The 12,750-nt window shown below is 45.9% G+C and overlaps 1 protein-coding gene and 1 long non-coding RNA gene across 2 annotated transcripts; both read right to left on the reverse strand.

Annotated features, from left to right (window-relative positions):
• Window positions 1-4,640: 4,640 nt before the first annotated feature.
• Window positions 4,641-7,909, reverse strand: LOC108446865. The gene is made up of 2 exons (XR_001862195.1): window positions 7,488-7,909; window positions 4,641-5,704 (listed from the first exon to the last, which is right to left on the reverse strand). It is a non-coding gene; the product is annotated as an uncharacterized LOC108446865 (long non-coding RNA).
• Window positions 7,910-9,297: 1,388 nt separating this feature from the next.
• RPL6 (ribosomal protein L6) lies at window positions 9,298-12,553 on the reverse strand. The gene is made up of 6 exons (XM_008634063.2): window positions 12,263-12,553; window positions 12,074-12,172; window positions 11,541-11,684; window positions 10,610-10,658; window positions 9,896-10,080; window positions 9,298-9,503 (listed from the first exon to the last, which is right to left on the reverse strand). Exons 1-6 carry the CDS (start codon window positions 12,512-12,514, stop codon window positions 9,351-9,353), a joined length of 882 nt encoding a protein of 293 aa, XP_008632285.1. The 5' UTR covers window positions 12,515-12,553; the 3' UTR covers window positions 9,298-9,350.
• Between the last annotated feature and the right edge of the window lie 197 nt (window positions 12,554-12,750).

Raw genomic sequence — 12,750 nt, forward strand, 5'->3', positions numbered from 1 at the left:
GCAGGATTTCGGGATCAGCTCCTTCCTGTGCAGGTCTCCTGTATCCCTGTGCTTCTCTGGACATCATAGATACTGAGATTTAGCAGATGCTCGTGGTCTGTGGGCAAAAATTAACTCCTGTGAGCTGCAAATGGAAATTCCCTATTCTTTCTTGAAATTTGCCTGTTATGTAAAGGCATTTAAAGCAACATTGTCTCACCCTTCAGTTTAATTTTACATGAACAGCTATTATGTGTGGGGAGCACTCTTTTCATCCCAAGGCTTTGCTGTGCATCTTCCTGTTCATTTAGAAATGACGCTTCCAGTTTCAGTGACCACTGTGGCACTAAGAAATGTGTGAAAAAGAAAAACAAGTTGCTATTTTTATGTGGTCTGCACTAAGCAGATTTGCAGACCCTGAATCCTGGCTCCTCTGCCTGGTACTTGTTATTTAGGGAGCCCAAATGCCATCATTAATAAGGCCACTACCCAAGCAATACTGGCATTTCTTGGCACGTTATCTGGGATTAAAAAATACAGTTTCTCCAAGTAACGCTTAGAAAGGACTGAAGTGGAGAAAAAATCAGTGTTTGACAGAGAAGGAAGAAACCAGACCTTGAAATAAAATAATTCCAAACCTCAGAAATTTATTTTAATTGCAAAGGGAAATATTCACATTTTTCTCTTTTAGAAGAGCAGTAATTGCTGAAGATTGCAAGGTGGGCTTGAGGGAGGAAGAACAAATAGAAAGATATTTTTATTGAAATGAATAAGAGTTATAGGAAACAAGAGTATGAATCACTATCTTGCAAACATGGCCTTACTTAAATTGGACAGGAAACATGTAAATTATGGAATCATAATAAAGATGGTGGAATGTTTTCTCAGAGACAACTCAATGCAGTGCTGTGACCCACACCTGGCCCATCTCAGTGGAGACTCCATCTGCAGTCACAGAATCAGGGAATCCGCAATGGTTTGGGTTGGAGGAGACCTTAAAGCCCATCCCATTCCACCCCCTGCCATGGGCAGGGACACCTCCCACTATCCCAGGCTGGTCCAAGCCCAGGCCCACCTGGCCTTGAACGCTTCCACGGATGGGGCAGCCACAGCTTCTCTGTTCAGTCTCTTCCACTGTTGAATTGTCTTTACCTTTAGGGAGTTTCCTAATCCATAACTGAACTTGTGCTACTGCAATTTAACCCTTTCCATTGACTTTCCAGCTGTTGCAGGCACAGAGAACAGTTTATTTCCTCCCTCCCCTGCTGTCTTCACTCATGAGGGCTGTGACCAGAGTTCCTCTCCATCATCTCTGTACTGAATAATCCCTGTCCTTTCAAACTTTCTCTGGAGGCCATGGACTCTGGAAGCCTGATCTTTCCTCTGGGTTTTTCTGTAACTTGTACTCATGTCCCTTGAGGTGCTGGCATTTAACAGTGCTCTCCCTAATCTCAGGTCTCATTTTCTTACTCAGATAGTCTTTTCTGGAGGGAAATACCTAAATGGTGCCCATCAGTGAGGAAGAGTGGTTGGGAGCTGAGCAGATCCCTGAGTGGTTGTCCTGAATTTCTGAATCTCGAATGTCTCAGAAGACTCATTATTACTATCCAAAAATAGGCAGGTTTAAATACAGCTATTCTGTGCTGTTTTAAAATTCAACCTCTCTGAAAACTGGTGCAGTAACACAAGGGATAAATAAATGAAAAAAAACCTGCTCCAATATTCTGCTCAATATTGTAAACATGTAAACATTACAAGGTGGCATCTCTGCCTTCAGATTTACCCCATCTTTTACCTAAATTTTATTTAACACCCTTGGAAAGAAAAAGTGTCATCATCTGGTTTTCTCTTAGCCTATCAAGAAATAATTTGAGTGTCTACATTTTTATTTCAAGAATTTTCTCTAATTTCCCAAGTGAATTGGTTGAAATACTAATCCTGCAATCCCTGTGTTTGAGGGATTCCCTCAAACAGGGATTGGTTTAAACACAGGGGAAATTCCTATTACTTCACACTGAACAAGAGCTGTAATGGCCAAATTCCAGAACTGATAGCCCTGGAAAAGTTCTCTCTCTCCATATGGATGGCTCCGTGCACGCATTGGTCAAAGCTGAGATCTGGGCAGAACTTCACAGAATATTTATTTTAAATGTTCAATCACAATCAGAATAAAAAACTGAAATGTTGACATTTGCAATATAACATTCCAGGGGAAAAGTGCATTTTGGGACAATTCCCTTGTCCAGGGCCAGGTTGGATGGGGGCTTGGAGCAACCTGAGATGGTGGAAGGTGTCCCCAGAGAGTCTGAACCAACAGGACACCAAAGAGAAGAGCCAAAACAGGACTTTAAATGAGGATTATAAATGAGGTGGCTTTTGAACTTTCATCATCTTTGTCTTTTACTTGCAATTCATAGATCAGTTCCAAGGCTGTGAATTCCTAATTAGCAGGTTTGCGCAGGCACTGCAGCTCTACCAACCCTTTTTCCTCACAAAAGGAAGGCAGGGCAGTGAATCCCTGACCCAAACAAATGTTAGTTTGTGCTGATTTTTTCTTCAGTGGTGACAGGCATTCAAAACAAACCCAAAACTGAGAGCCACTAATTGAGTGACTCACCTATTTTTCCCTATTTTCCTTCCAGCCAGATGGCACAAACCAGGAAAGGCCAAATAGTTCATCATTCCGCATTTGGGCTGGACTGGCCCCTGAGGGAAGCCAGGATGGTTGAAAATCTTTTCATGCTGCTACAGGTAGGAGAGTTTCTTCATTTGTGATGTGGTAGAGGTGAGTTTATGGTGCTGCAGTGGAATGGCCTGTGCTTATGAAATCCTGGTCCTGACAGGCAGTAGGAATTGCTTCATAAACCTTCACTTTATGCTTAACAACAGCACAGTGTTTCTTTAAAAAGAACATCACGAGCAGCCTACAGAGAAACCAGGAAGAACTAAACTTCAACTAAAATAAACTCACAGACAATCAATTAATCAACAGGAGAACTAGAGCAGTGCTGTCAGTCACCCAAAGCCACCAGCATCTCCCCCTCCATGAGATTATCATTTCCCAGACAGGTGACAAGAGCCCAGCCCTCCTCCTGCAGCACAGGCACCACATTGTTTGTGCTGGGCTCCATTCTGATATCATGTGGCTCTTGATTGGGCCTGACAAACACATCAAAAAGCCATTTTTTAGGCTTGATTACCCAGTCTGCCCAGGCTTGGGGTGGTGGCAATTGAATTACATGAAAAGTTGAAGCTCAGGGTGACAGGATGGGCAGAGTGATAGAAATTCTAATGAGAATTATAAATCCACAGGAGCAGCTGCACTGCCTGGCTCACACTGGGACACCCTTCTCAGGCACTTGTGAAATCAGCAGTTATTTCAAGGGAGCCCAAACCACACAATTTGTGCTGTTATTTGTATTATTTTAATTATATTTTTTATTCAAGCTGTCAGGCAGTTTGAGGATTAATGGGTTGTCTGTGTTAGAAGGCAGTTACAGAATGATGTGAGACATTGCCTTGATGAAGTCTGTTTAATTACAAAGCAGGCAAGTCTTTCCTGGAGTGTTGGATTCAATAAACCACACATTTTTATGCTCAGTGCTTTGACCAAAGCCAGAATTTGAACAAAAAACCCCAACCCTCTCGAAGGTTCTGTTGCATCAGGAGCCTCAAAAAGCAGTTTTCCTTTTCTCCCTCCATGCTCTGCTCTGGGCATGTGTTTGCTTTTTTCTCTCCCACAAACACAAAGCTCCTTTTTGCACTTTGTCAGGCCTCAGGGAAGCCGTGTGGACAAGGTGCAATGCACAGGGGCTCTGCCATGTGCCTCTCCTTTGAGCAAGAGTTGCTGTGCTTTCAGTTCCCTGATTCCACAGGGGCATTTGGTCAGGCTTTTTGTGTTTACTTGAAGGAAGAATTCTGGTTCCCCACCAATTTCTGTGAAATTCCACAAAAGAGATCTTCCTTTCAGCTCAGCAGGACACTCACACCAGGAATTTGAATGGTGACATCATTTTGAGGGTGCATCACTCTTTTTAGGGCCTTATTCTGAAAAATGTCCTTCCTCCCTTGTGAACCAAGGACTGCTTTTGTGCATTTTATCTTCGGTTTTACTTCCTCTTGTGAAAATGGCCATTTTGAACAACAGGATCCCATGTACAGCACATGGTGATACTTGAAAGCCTTAATTTTGAAAACAACCACATCCTAAGGCATCTGTCAGGCCAGTGGAAAACCTCTACACCCACTAGGACTGACAACATAGATGAAGATGAAATTGCTTCTGGTTTAATCTTTATTTTCTCCATGAGATTTAGAGCCTTTCCTTGTGTTCCTTGGGGTGGCTCTCTGCATCGCACTGGCTTATTCCAATGGATTGGAGAAATCATTTTACCTTTGTGTGGTTTCTTGGTGTTCTAATGGCAACTTTTTACCTGTGCTGGGTGTCACAAGGCCAAAGTGCCCAGCAGATGTAAAATATGAGAAGCTGGTTGTGATCATCATTAAAACCAATTAAAACCTGGTGCAGGCAAAGCACCAGGAACTGTTAATCAGGCAACTGCAGAAACACACATTGGCTCCAGAGTCTCTGAATCTTTGAGCTCTGCTGCCCTGTACAAATAAAACAGCCTAAATTCTGCAAAAAATGACATTAAAACTGATAAATAGGACTATGAAAACATTTATTCTTCGTGCCACCTGTGCCAGTCTTCAGCACAACACAATGTTTGAATTTTTTAGTATGAAATGTTAATATGAGCTTATAGAACAAGATCAGTCCCCTCTCAGTGTCAGCCAAGCAGACACTTATTCTTTTATGTACTTTAGAAAATAGACATAAACTTTACATTTTCTGAAGTTGAAAGCACTTCTTGAGACCAGACATGAGAAAAAATTTCTGCTTTCTGCAGTATGGGAGCCCAGACCTCACTGAAAATAAGTTACTTGCTCAGGATCGCACAAAAAAATCAATATTGCTGAGGAAAAAACCATAGAATTTCTTTCATCTCAAGTCCTTTTTTCACTACTGTGCTTCCTCTCTCCTCATCACTATTACAACTAATAAGTGTTTATGTCTGGTGGAGTGTGAACCATGCTTAGGTCAGAGAAGCTGCTGGCTCTGTGTACAATCCATCAGGCAAAGTCATTTCCCCTGAGATAAACACTCAAATAATGGGGTGGAAAAATACATAAAATGAGGCCAAAAAAGCCAGCCAGCTGACAAAAATGGGGGTTTTGACTGATATCTGGGAGAGGGTTAAGACTGCTCTGGTCTAAACACTCCAAACAACAAACAAATAATTAAAAAGTAACTAAATAAAGAAAAATGTCCTGGTTGTTCCTTGGCACCCATGGCAAATTCCACACGCAACTATCCCAGGCCCAGTGACTCAGGCACTGCCTGTCTTTGCTCAACCAGTGGCTTCCAGAACAAAACATAGCAAGGACTATTATGAATAAGATCCTTAGAAAAATAAGTATTTAATTGCTTTAATTGCTTAAGCAATGAGTTGTCAAGTGCTTAGTGCAGCCTGCAATGCAGGAGAACTGGAGAAATCAAATTAACAGGTAAATAGTGGCTGGGAACTTCATTTCCTCTTCCCAAACCAGGATAGGAGCAGAGGCTCTTTATGCTGTATCCATAGGATTGGCATTTATTTGATCATTCTTTATTGAGCTCGTGGGAACATCCAGAGTGATTTTTTTTCTGCAACAGTTCTGAACTCTGAGGAGAGAGAGAGGGCATGGATCAGGTGGGATATGCTGGGAGAAAAAGGGTCAGTCTCTCCTTCATAACAAGGCACATCCTACAGCACAGGTGAACTGAGCAGCCAGCCACTGGACATCTGGGAATTTGGCAAATTTTCCTCACCACCTGGCCCAAAAGGTGTGGCAGTCCCATGAAAGCACCTTCACACTCCAGATACCAGAGCACCTTCTCTTAATTAAGGTCAAACCCAAGAGTGTCACAGCTGAAATGCCACAGGTAACTGTTCTTTACAAACCTGGCACTGGAAAGGACTTAGTCTTGCAGATCAGCCTCAGTTTCTCCTGAGGATCCTGGTCCCAGAAGGATCCTCATTCCACAGGCAAAGGCAGAGTCTGCCTCCCTGAGCCCACTGCCCACCGTGGCAGCTGGACAGAGCCTCACTGGGCTGGAACTGCAGCCACCAGGTCACTGCACAGCTGCCAGGTAAAAATAGGTGCCTGGAGATAACAAGGTATCACATCTTATTATCAATTCCCTGGGAAAGCCAACATCCCTCTCCCTTTCCTCTCCAAAGGATGCTTTATTATAATTACACATCACTTTATTAGGCAGCTGAAGCAAAGAGCACATTTGATGCTAATGAAGTGCTGCTGTGGTTGAGTCTGTCACTATTTTTGGAGCTGCACATCTCCAGCACTTTTCATTGGGTGATGGAGGCTTTGGATGTCTCTGGCTTCTTCTGTGGGGGCTGCCCAGGAAAAAGCAGTGACTCAGCGAGCCCAGGCTGCAGAACTGTTCACATGCTGGGAATGGGAAATGCTGGGCACAGCCAGAACACACACAAAGGCTCTTTATGTGCTGCAAGTGGTGCTCAGGTAGTGGCCAGCATTATCTGGATTGAAAAATCCCTCTGTGCTGGTCACCTGGACAGGCCTCGTTTTTCCTGTTTGCCATCCCTCACCCTGCAGCTTGTCAGAAAGAAGGCAGATTTCACAGAATTCAGGGAAAATATTTGGGAGGTTGGAGACAGACACATCACAGCTGATCACTAGCTGCCTCTCCTTATGGAACATGAGGGTTTTGCCATCTCCATTTGCTGCAGCACGGCCTGAGGAGCTGCTCAGCCTCGGGAAGGCAGGATTTGGTGTTCCAATTTTCTCTGCTCCCACATCCCTTGGTGTGACACTGGCATCCAGCTGGGCCAGTGACTCAGCTCAGGGATTGACAGGAGCAGAGAGATTCCTCCCTTCCTTCCTCCCTCCCCACCTTGCAGGGTGTGTTACTGTCAGCACCTCGTCACACAGGTGACAGGAACGGGGCAGTGGCAGCACGTGAGGCCATTGCTGCAGACCAGCATCTATTGATAACCAACTCCCATTTCCAAATCACTTCCTGACAGCACACTGGCAGACAGAGCCTCCCCTCCCAGCAAACAAGGTTAATGGTTCCAGGTGTCTCCTGATCCACAAAGGAGGAATGTGCCAGAGCAACCAGGAATTCCAGAGAACATGGTTGAATCTCCACACCCAATTGGTTTTGGGGCTATTTTGTTACTGCAACTTCCCCACTCCCAGAGGGAAGGGGATGACTGGAGCATTAATACGTGCTGCAGTTTTCCCTCAAGAGCACAAGTGTGTGACTGAATTTGGGGTTGCAGACTACAATACCCCATGCTCATATGAACTCTTTTGATTCTACTTGCTGGATGGGGCTTTCCCCATTTCAGTGTTCCCACACACAATTTTTAATTTAAGTGAACTTTCTAAGCATATTTGGTTAAGATTTTTCTTAGACCTACCTTAGCAGTTGCAGGGGGATGAGTGCAACCCTTCTGTATCTTTTTTGAGTTGATTCATGTCAACAGGCCATTTCCAGAACTGCAGGAAAAACTCCTTTTAACTGAAAAACCTCTGACTAAGTCCATTATCCACCAAACCACACACAAGAGAAGATGTAACAAATCACAGACAAAATTCCAATGGCAGGGAAAATAAAGAACACAGGGCAGAACACAGCACAGAGCCACCTCCCAGCCAGGCTAGGAATTCTGCACCGGGACACAGGCAGCTCTCTGCCTCCCTCTGCTGAGCCTCACTGATACTTCAGAGAGAATTCCAGGCTGGTTTCGCTTGGAAGGCACCTCACAGCTCATCCTGTTCCAACTCCTGCCACTTCCACTATCCCAGGTTGCTCCAAGCCCCGTCCAAGCCGGCCGTGGACACTTCCAGGGATGGAACAGCCACAGCTCCTCTGGGCACCCTGTGCCAGGGCCTCACCTCCCTCCCAGGGAAGGATTTCTCCCCAGTATCCCATCTAACGCTGCCCTTCGGCAGTGGGAAGCCATTCCCCCTTGGCCTGTCACTCCATCCCTTGTCCCAAGTCTCTCTCCAGCTCTCCTGGAGCCTCTTTAGACAGTGCAAAGAGCTCGAAGGTTCCCCTGGAGCCTTCCCTTCTCCAGGTGAACACCCCCAGATCTCCCAGCCTGTTAATTATCATCAGGAGGATGGTGGGAGTGCCCAGTGCTTTCACTTCCACACACTGTAACACCCACCAGCACCAGACCACAGCCCCTTGGTGCAAACCAGGTACTCCACAGGTGTCCAAGTTCTTTCACTGCCTCTGGAGCACTCCAAGCCCAATTCCTCTTTCCCACTGAGCATGGCTTCCACCTCAGGGAGGGTTGTATCGCTCCCTTTCCTACCCCCTTTCCATGGAGCCTGTATGAATTTGATGAAATCTCTATTTCTTACCAAGTCTAACCCTGTTGGCTACTTCAGCTCAGAATTACTGGGCAGACAGATGGTACAGTTACATAAACCTGGATTCCTGCAGAAGTCTGGCTAAGGAAGAGCTCCAGAGTGCCAGACTTGGTGATCTGTGCATCCCTGGTTTGTGTAAGAGCACTGCTTTCTGCTGAGTTCAACACAAAGGAAACACAGGATGAACTTTCTCCACTCACTTTCAGCCACCTTTTGAGATAGGAAAATTTGTAGAGACTCCAGAAGTCTCCCAGGATACAAAAATACTTCCCCTTCACAGAAGCACCTTGTTTTTGAACCGATTTCCAAGCCTACAGAATTAAGATCATGCTTTTGCTTTCTGTTCTAAGCAGATATACTCCTTACATCCCACAAGGATGAAGAACAGGAAAGGGACATATAGTCTGTACTTTTTTAGTTTCAGGAATAAGTTATCCTGCAGAACTGTGGAGTATTCCCAGCATTTCCACTTCAAAATTAAGGCATAGCTCCTGAAATACCTCTAGAAAGTTCCCTGTTTGCTGAGGTTCAGCACACACATTTTATCCAGATTTTATCCTGGACTGTGTCAGCCCAGCATTATCTGCTATTCCCGAAGGAAAATCTCTTCAGGATCCCTCCCCAGCTCACTCAGAGTTAAGCTGAATTCCTGTTTATGTTCAGTAGTTAAAAAAAAAAATCCAACAAACACCACCAAACTAAAACAGCCAAAATTTCCACCTCCCAACTTTGCACACTCCAAATTCTGGTCACTACCTGCAGCCCCTCAGAGTTTAACCCACAGTAACATACACTGCAAGAATTGTGAAAAACACCTGCTGTGACAGACTGAAATGAACACACCACAAATCCTTGCTTTTTCTTTTTTTCCCTTGGAGTTTAATGTGGTGCTTCCAGAAGGCTCAGAACACCAATTTGTGAGGATAAACTCCATTTGAGAGAGAGAATGTGGAGCGCAGGTACCCCCGGAGCTGAGGCACCTTCTTGATCCGTGCCAGGATCTGGGAATCCACGGCCTTCTGGTCTGCCTTGCGCTGCTCCGTCAGCTCATATTTCTGCAAAGCACAAAGAACAACATCAAATTCCTGGGGAGCAACTGCAGAATCCTTTAGAGAGAGAAGAAAATTCAGGGCAAACCCTAAGTTTTGGGATTTTTCAAGAAATCTTTTCTCTCTTTGTTCTAAATAATGGGAAGGTGGTGGAGCGCTGAAGCACCCCTTGGAGCCAACACAGTAAAGGTGCTTCTTGGTCAAAAAAGACATTTATCTGGAATAATCACTCCTTCTCCTGTGAGAAAAATCCCCAAATTTAAAAGGGAGGTTACCTCATTTTAATGGCATCACCTCACTTTATTAATGACCACTTAAAATCCGTTTGTTTCCTGCTAATTCCCCCTTTCCAGCCTATCCAGGAGCATTGAGAAAGAAAGAACCACCCTGTCCCTTACTTCTTTCTCAGTGTCAAAGATCTCTCCTTCCTGGTGCTTGGTCTTCCGCAGCCTCTTCTTCTTGAAGTAGGAATCAGTGAGATGCTTGGGAATTTTCACCCCAGTGAGATCCACCTTTGTGGATGTGGCGATAACAAATTTCTGGTGGGCCCGACGCAGAGGGACACGGTTGACAGCCAGGGGGCCTGAAGGCAGAGAAGACAAGAGAGAACAAAGTCAGCTTTTCTGGTGAAAACCGCTGCCTTGAAGCTGAATTTTTGTAGTCTGTGTGATGACCAGTTCCTTCAGAGTTGCCTCCAGCTAAAATCTCAACAGTCAAAGCCCTCAAAGCCCTCTAAATACAAAAATTTACTTCCTGAGCTCTTCCAGGTAGTCAGATACTGAAGCTTAATTATCTCCTCTCCACTTCCCTGCAATGTCACAAACGACAGAGTCATCAGGGTTGGAAAAGACCTCCAAGATCATCAAGTCCAACTTTTGACTGATCACCACCTCATCAACTGGAGCAGAGCACTGAGTGCCACATTCTGTCATTCCCTGGACACCTCCAGGAGTGGTTACTCCACCACAAAATGTGATTCCACACTGACATGCCAAAGCAAACACATGTAGATCTGTTGTGCTACCGACCCCAGAAACAAACTTAAAAAAATCCACCCCAAATTCACAGAACCCCCCAAAACAAAAATATCATGTTTAAATAAAAATTTTTACCTGTAACAAGCAGAAGGCCAGTATCAAGCTGCTTCAGGAACACAACACGCTGTAAAAAATGAGATGTGGTATCAATCCTCAGGTCCCAGTGCTTCCATACCACAGCCAAACTGGAATTGTACTCTGTTACTGGTACAAGCACTGACAGTGCTCCAGGTGTGGCTCAGCTGTGCCACCTGAGGAGCTGCCACCCTGTGATCCAAGCTCCAGCACTTCATTAACTCCTCTCCAACTGAGCGTGACTCTCCATGAGCTTCCTCACTCAAGGCTGAGCAAAGCCAATTACTCCAGCTTTACTCTTCCCCCATCCTACAGGATGGCAGCAGCCATCCCATCACCCAAATCCTTTGTACGAGTTACAGGCAGGAATTGGATAAACACCACAAAGACATCACATGGTTAAAGCTATTCCCCAGTTGTGTTTCGTTCCTTCTGGTCAAGGTTTCCTTCTCTGACAGCATTCTTTACAGAGTATGACATCAAAGACCTCAAGAAAATAAAGGATGCCTGCTGTGTTGGTGACCATCCTGAGGATGGAGAACCCAATGTAACAATCCAGTGTTACCTTGATAATTAGATTAAGAATAAAACTCTTAATTTTTCCTTTGCAGTAACTACCGTGGGACAAAATTCTGTGTTTGCTGCTGCAGAAACAGAAACAGGCACTGTCTCTGCTGCTCTGCACTGCAGCAAGACTCCTTTCATGTCATCCAAGCAACTGGCTGAGCCTGTTTTACTTCCAGCTCTCCTCAGAACAACCTAAATTTAACAAATATTCCAACTCTGCCTCCCCTAAAGGCTGGACAAGGAAAACACCCAGACAGAAGCCACAGATTTGCACCCAGTGGCCGAGAAGAGTCAGCTGAAATCAGCTGAGAAATTCAGGGTGGCTGAAATGCTGCCAAACCCCTGTGCCAGCAGCTGTGCCCACCTTGCCGCGGTGCCGGCCGGTGAGCAGGATCAGCACCGTGCCAGGGGTGATGGACGCCCGCAGGCGCCGCTTGTGCTCGCAGAACGGCTTCTTGCCGTGGCTCAGCAGCTTCCGGGGAACGTCCTCCGTGGGGTAGTACCTGGGCTGGGAAAAGAGAACAAACATCTTGTACCACCTGTGTTCCACAGGACAGCTGGACAACCCTCAGAAAGGGTTGTCCCTGTTTCCCTGAAGTTCAGCTTGCTGAAGGATTTCTGCTGCAGCCAGTGCTTGGGAACACACAGAGTGTTTCCTGGAATATTTTGAGTCCAGCTCTGTATTTGTGTGTGCTTCCACCTCAGCAATACATAGGGCACAGAATTCCCACCTAAATTCCCACCATCTCCCAAGAACGCTGGGTCTGTGCTCAAGGAGAGCTGCCAACAATGAAGCACAGCACAGGCTGAGGTCCCCACATCCCCCAGGCCCGAGGCTCATCACCCAGCCTAAAGCTACCTGGACCCAACCACGAGCATCCCAGTGCTTTTCCATACCATTTTCCGGATTTTAACCACCCGGCTGCCTCCATTCTTGTCTCCACCCACTGGCTTAGTGATGGTGGCACGGGGCATTTCCTTCTTCTTCTTCTCTATCTGTGTGCAAAGAACAGGGAAAACTCAGCACAGTCCAAACCAAAAGCACCACAACAAATACGATTATTCCCACAGCGTTTCCCACCCTACCTTTGTCTCTGGGGCTGTGTACTTGCGCTTGTACAAGGCTTTCCTGGCGTACATGGCTGAGCGGGAATACCTCCCGATGCCCCGGGCCAGGGTGGGGTTACGGCTGGCATGGTACTTCTTCACCCTCTTCTTCTTGTCCCCTGCTGCCTTCTGGATTGGCTTCTGCTCCGCCGGCTTCTTCTCCCCTGCCTTCTTCTTGGCCGGCTTCTTCTCAGCTGGCTTCTTCTCCGCGGGCGCCTTCTCACCCGCCATCTGCGAGCACAAACAGCAGGGTTTAGGGCTTGTTACAGAGCAAAGAAAACAAAATAAAATAATCCAAACCATCCTTTACACTTTTGCAGTACCTGTCAGCCACCTCCTCCAGCCATGGCTGACCAAGCGCTGCTCCCTGCGTGCCTCTACATGACTTAAAATGCTCCTGCTCTCTGGTTACAACAGCTCCAGCGCTCCTCGGTGGGAAGCCCGGGAACACGCAAACACACCCCGAC

The sequence above is a fragment of the Corvus brachyrhynchos genome, unplaced genomic scaffold (assembly GCF_000691975.1).
Source record: "Corvus brachyrhynchos isolate BGI_N302 unplaced genomic scaffold, ASM69197v1 scaffold114, whole genome shotgun sequence".
NCBI lineage: Eukaryota > Metazoa > Chordata > Aves > Passeriformes > Corvidae > Corvus > Corvus brachyrhynchos.

Bases quoted from the DNA above. Each gene is read 5' to 3' on its own strand.
- RPL6 (XM_008634063.2), bottom strand. From the start codon at position 12,514: ATGGCGGGTGAGAAGGCGCCCGCGGAGAAGAAGCCAGCTGAGAAGAAG. The intron at 10,659-11,540 runs GTGGGCACAGCT...CATTTTTTACAG, and splicing joins CCGGCCGGCACCGCGGCAAG to CGTGTTGTGTTCCTGAAGCA. The intron at 10,081-10,609 runs GTAAAAATTTTT...CTCTGCCTTCAG, and splicing joins TGGCCTTCTGCTTGTTACAG to GCCCCCTGGCTGTCAACCGT.